Genomic DNA, 4,640 nt, shown 5'->3' with positions numbered 1-4,640 from the left:
AGCATGTTTCGAAATAATATACGCGATAATGCGCTCTGCATGATTGGATCCAACATTGATGCAGAATACTGCAAAATTCGAAATGTTGCACAGCCAGAGGTCAACACAGTTGCAGTCAATAAACAGTACTTGGAACAATGCATATCAATCTTAAAGATTTAGCAGCAGGAATTTGAGAAAAAGTTGAGCACATTTCAAAGCAATGTGATAACAATACAGAATAATGTTCAACAGATACAGCAGGAATTTGAACAAAGATTGGCTACATTTCAGAACAATTTAATAATACTACAAAATGATGCTCGACAAGTATTGCAAGTATTAAACCCTCATCCTCAAGAGGAAGATTATATAACAGACCACAGCAGTAACAACAATGTAAAAATCAATGAAATCTAAGGAAAAGCATAGCCTCGAAAAGCAACAGCTTGTAAAGGAGTTGCATGCGTCAGCACGAAGAAATTTCCCCCGCAGACGTGTTATCGTACATGGAAATGATGATCTGTGGCAAGCTGATGTGGTTGAGATGCTTCCATACTCACGATTCAATGAAGGTTATCATTACATACTCACAGTTATAGATGCATTAAGCAAATATGCATGTGCTGTACCACTCATAACAAAAAATGGTTTCGAAGTAGCCAAAGCATTCGCAAAAATAATTCGAGATCGATGTCCAAAAAATTTACAAACCGATCAGGGAAAAGCATTTTACAATGCAGAGATTCTTAAAAAAACAATATTAATCACTATTCAACATATTCAGAGATGAAGGCATCCATCGTGGAACGTTGTAATCGTACTTTAAAACATCATATGTGGAAACTGTTTACACTCAATGGAACATATAGATGGATCGATGCATTACCAAGTCTTGTGGCTGAATACAATATGCGAAAACATAGAACTATTGGAATGTGGCCATGTGATGTTACCCCAACAATTGCAAATAAGCTTTTGAACACAGTATATAACAATATAAAGATTGCTGCTCCATCGAGATTCAAGGTTGGTGACTCTGCACGCATCAGCAAATACAAAACCGTTTTCGACAACGGATATACACCAAATTGGACAGCTGAAGTGTTCAAGATAATCAAAGTACAGATAACTGATCCTGTGACTTATCTGCTACAAGATTCATGTGGAAAACCTATTGCGGGAGGATTTTATGAACATGAATTACAACGCGTTATCAACCCGATGGGTATTTAGTGGAAAAAGTATTGCGTAAGAGGGATGATAAAGTATATGTTAAATGGTTAGGATTTGATAATTCACACAACTCATGGATACATAAAAATAATGTATTGTAAACATAAAAAGATGTTTTTACTACAACATTAATATTAAAAAAAAAACAAATGCAAATAAATCAATTTTCATAAAATAATTTCAATCTATTATTGTGAAACTTCTGTCCGTTATAATGTTATTTTATAATGTCCCCAAGGTAGTGTATCATTTGAATCAGCTATAACATATCGCTTATCATCATATGAACTGAGAGCAATATTCAATTCTGTTATAGTATATACCTTATGCAATTTAGACCTTATGCATGACTGACGACGAGTTATTTCAAATGCATCATGTAAAAAATGTTTGTAATCATCGAAATTTATCGTTTTGGCTACAACATTGTTTTTAACACCTTTCAAGTTTTTCACATCTTTTTTACCAAACACTTTCAAAGCATACATCTTTGCTCTAAGTCCAATGAATTCAGTCATTATTGAACCACTGTTTTCATCTTTCGTCAAATCAGGCACTTTCTTATTGACAAGCGGAATACCATATACATTGTCTACTGGATAATCGCTGGTGTCGAATCTATGGATATCACGTTTCATCATCTCATAAACATCTTCACATTGAATATAATAAATTAAACTGTCTGTGTCGGTATACATAATTTTACAATTTCGTTGGTGTAATGGATACATATAATCGTAGTGGAATTTGTACAAACATGTTTTTGATATGTCTAGAATGGCCATACCAACGTAAATTGGTTTGTTGAATTTAACCATAAGTTTACGCAACTCAATTGCAATTAAATTTTCTGGAAAAATACTTCTGCTTTGAAAGTTAGGTTTTGAGATCATTGCCTCTACACCAAATCCTCCATCCCATTTTGTCAGAAGTTTTACATCCACATGATTTCGAACATTTTCCATTGTTTTACCAAATACTGCATTGTTCATTAATTTATACAAATTTTTTTGAAAATCATTTGATGCATGTGTTCGAAATTGAGTATTGAGTTTTATATAATCGCGAAGCCATGGTGATTGATTAAATTGGAGAATGCGGTGTATATTTGTAATGCGGAGACCAAGCTGAGTACACTGTTGTAAGTTGCGATAATGTATAACATAACGCTCCTTATCGTATAATGTTGCCAATAACTTATCCTGTCTTTTACCAGGGGGTTTGGCACGTGTTGGACAAAACGGTAGATCAGCATGATCATCATGTAGATGTTGTGGATATTCTATATCAACTCCAAGAATATAACCTATCGATGAATCAATTGCAATTGAAGATACATCAAAATTTTCAACACTATCGATCCATTGAAATCCTGCATATGGTAATGGTTGACACATTGCCCATCCGTATAAATTGTTTATATCAAGGTACATGAGATACGATGATGATTTCGATGGATCATAGGATAACATATACTTATTATTGACTTGCGCATATCTCTCAGAACATTGACTCAAACCACCACGTATACACCGTTCGGTAAACAAAACTATTTCGATGTCAGTGAGCAATTCAAAATTAACTTTAGTATGCTTTAACATAGCATCCTATATAAAACCTGGTAATGTGTAATAGTGAGCCTGATCTAGACCATAACTCTTGATACAACTTTCTCGGAAATTTTCGAAAATATCTGCTAATAATAAAATATCTATTTTTAAATGCAAATCGCTGTATTCACCTAAAGTTTTAATCTCGAAAGAATGCCATATGTTCTCAGCGTGTGCGTAATCGCTTTCGGATGCTATTTCATCAGTCAGCGAACTATAAAAAGATTCCGCGATGGTAAACAAAAATCTTCTAATTTCTCAAAGCAATCAATGTATTCCTATGGAAAGGCACCCTTTCGCGTCAATAAATCAAATTTTTCTTTGGATAACATTTGAAAATTAGAGTATAAAATGTTTAGCTTATCTTTACTGAGCAAAGACGCTGATTTATCAAGACTAGTATTTAAAAATTTATATGAATCGATAAATCGTAATCTTATATAATTTCGACAACCTAATTCTTCTTCTGTTACATCTTTTAAATGTTTTGTAACAGAAATATACTTTTCTTTGGTTGTAGGTAGTAAATCAATATAACATTCAAATGCGTTAGCTAATTCCATGATGATAAGATGCGAATCATATCCAGATAAATTGTGAATGACTATCGGGACGTGGAATGAGTTTTTATAATTTATATTACAGTCAACATGTGCAGGACTTCTATAGCGCTCTGTTAAATGACAATGATCTGGCACACGTGTTTCGTTGATATCGAATGGTTTCTCACAAATATGGCAATGTATAGCATTGTGAAATTCACACTACTGCTCTTTCGTTAGGTGCACCATAGAGATATTATTAGATAATATAGATTTAACAGTCTGTGCGAAATTCTTTAATTCCTGAATAAACCACGAAACGCAGTCTATATCTCGACGATATTGATATTATGATAATGATGCGTCACAAGAACAATGCACAGAATATCCAATACTGAATACCCTATGATGTTGATATGCATGCGATATACATTCATCTTCGACACTATCCTTAATTTTTTCTAAAACACACTCGAGGTCTGCATAAACCACAAACGAAACCCTATCCTTTCTGCAATACTTGTTAAATTTGAGCCATTTATCATCCTCGCTGGGTAGCAGAACAGTGCATTTATTCATATTCTGACAATCATTCTCATGAGCATCTAACCTTTCACGGGAATTGTAGAAGTGTAAGCATCTGTAAAAGTAGTCATATATAATCTTTTATTCTTCATAAAAATTAAAATCTTAATGTTCTTACATGTTTATACATACCGATCACAAATGAACTTCTTTTCTTTATGTTTGCTGAATTGTGTGGCAACAAGTCGAGACAAATTTTTTATCCATGCAAAGTGTCCTATGCCATCATTCTCTATGTATAACAAATTCACATGTCTATGCCTCTTCTGATTAGTGAGATGGAATGGAACGATAATTTGCTTCAGATCCTTCTTAGTTTTCTTGATGCTTTCTTCGATACTGAATACATTCACAGAGATATTATTCAGCGTTTCAAACTTTTTAATATCATTCATGGATATTGGAAATTCGATATCTTCAAAATTAAGCACTGTTCTATAATATGGGTATGAACTTTGCTGAAATGTATACTGTTTAGCTGGATACAAAGCGGTTAACGCAGCCAATGCGAAACATGCATCGTCATGGGATTTTACAGAAATTACTGCTTCTTTTAAGTAGTATTTCTCGCGGTAGCTTGAAATGACATCCAACATGCATCGGATTATACTTGTTTAAATTGATTATTAAATTCAGTATTCGCGATAATGCCCATCGACTATCACGTTCCTGATATTCTTCCAACAAT

General features: G+C 33.6%; 3 protein-coding genes across 3 annotated transcripts; all 3 read right to left on the bottom strand.

Moving 5' to 3' along the window:
* Positions 1-1,424: 1,424 nt before the first annotated feature.
* LOC143187613 (uncharacterized) lies at positions 1,425-2,180 on the bottom strand. The gene has a single exon (XM_076391840.1). The coding sequence runs from the start codon at positions 2,178-2,180 to the stop codon at positions 1,425-1,427; it is 756 nt and encodes a 251-aa protein (XP_076247955.1).
* Positions 2,181-2,315: 135 nt separating this feature from the next.
* On the bottom strand, positions 2,316-2,816 carry LOC143187612 (uncharacterized; the record flags this gene model as incomplete). The annotated part of the gene is made up of 1 exon (XM_076391839.1): positions 2,316-2,816. A coding segment is annotated over exon 1 (501 nt), but the record flags the coding sequence as incomplete, so codon positions are not given.
* Positions 2,817-3,715: 899 nt separating this feature from the next.
* On the bottom strand, positions 3,716-4,347 carry LOC143187614 (uncharacterized). The gene is made up of 2 exons (XM_076391841.1): positions 4,085-4,347; positions 3,716-4,007 (listed from the first exon to the last, which is right to left on the bottom strand). Exons 1-2 carry the CDS (start codon positions 4,345-4,347, stop codon positions 3,716-3,718), a joined length of 555 nt encoding a protein of 184 aa, XP_076247956.1.
* Positions 4,348-4,640: the final 293 nt, after the last annotated feature.

The sequence above is a fragment of the Calliopsis andreniformis genome, unplaced genomic scaffold (genome assembly GCF_051401765.1).
Source record: "Calliopsis andreniformis isolate RMS-2024a unplaced genomic scaffold, iyCalAndr_principal scaffold0121, whole genome shotgun sequence".
NCBI classification, from domain to species: domain Eukaryota; kingdom Metazoa; phylum Arthropoda; class Insecta; order Hymenoptera; family Andrenidae; genus Calliopsis; species Calliopsis andreniformis.
Note: the sequence above shows the minus strand (reverse complement) of the source record. Positions and strands in the feature narration are given on the sequence as shown.

Bases quoted from the DNA above. Each gene is read 5' to 3' on its own strand.
- LOC143187614 (XM_076391841.1), bottom strand. From the start codon at position 4,347: ATGAATGATATTAAAAAGTTTGAAACGCTGAATAATATCTCTGTGAAT. The intron at 4,008-4,084 runs GTATGTATAAAC...CTACTTTTACAG, and splicing joins AAGAAGTTCATTTGTGATCG to ATGCTTACACTTCTACAATT.
- LOC143187613 (XM_076391840.1), bottom strand. From the start codon at position 2,180: ATGGAAAATGTTCGAAATCATGTGGATGTAAAACTTCTGACAAAATGG.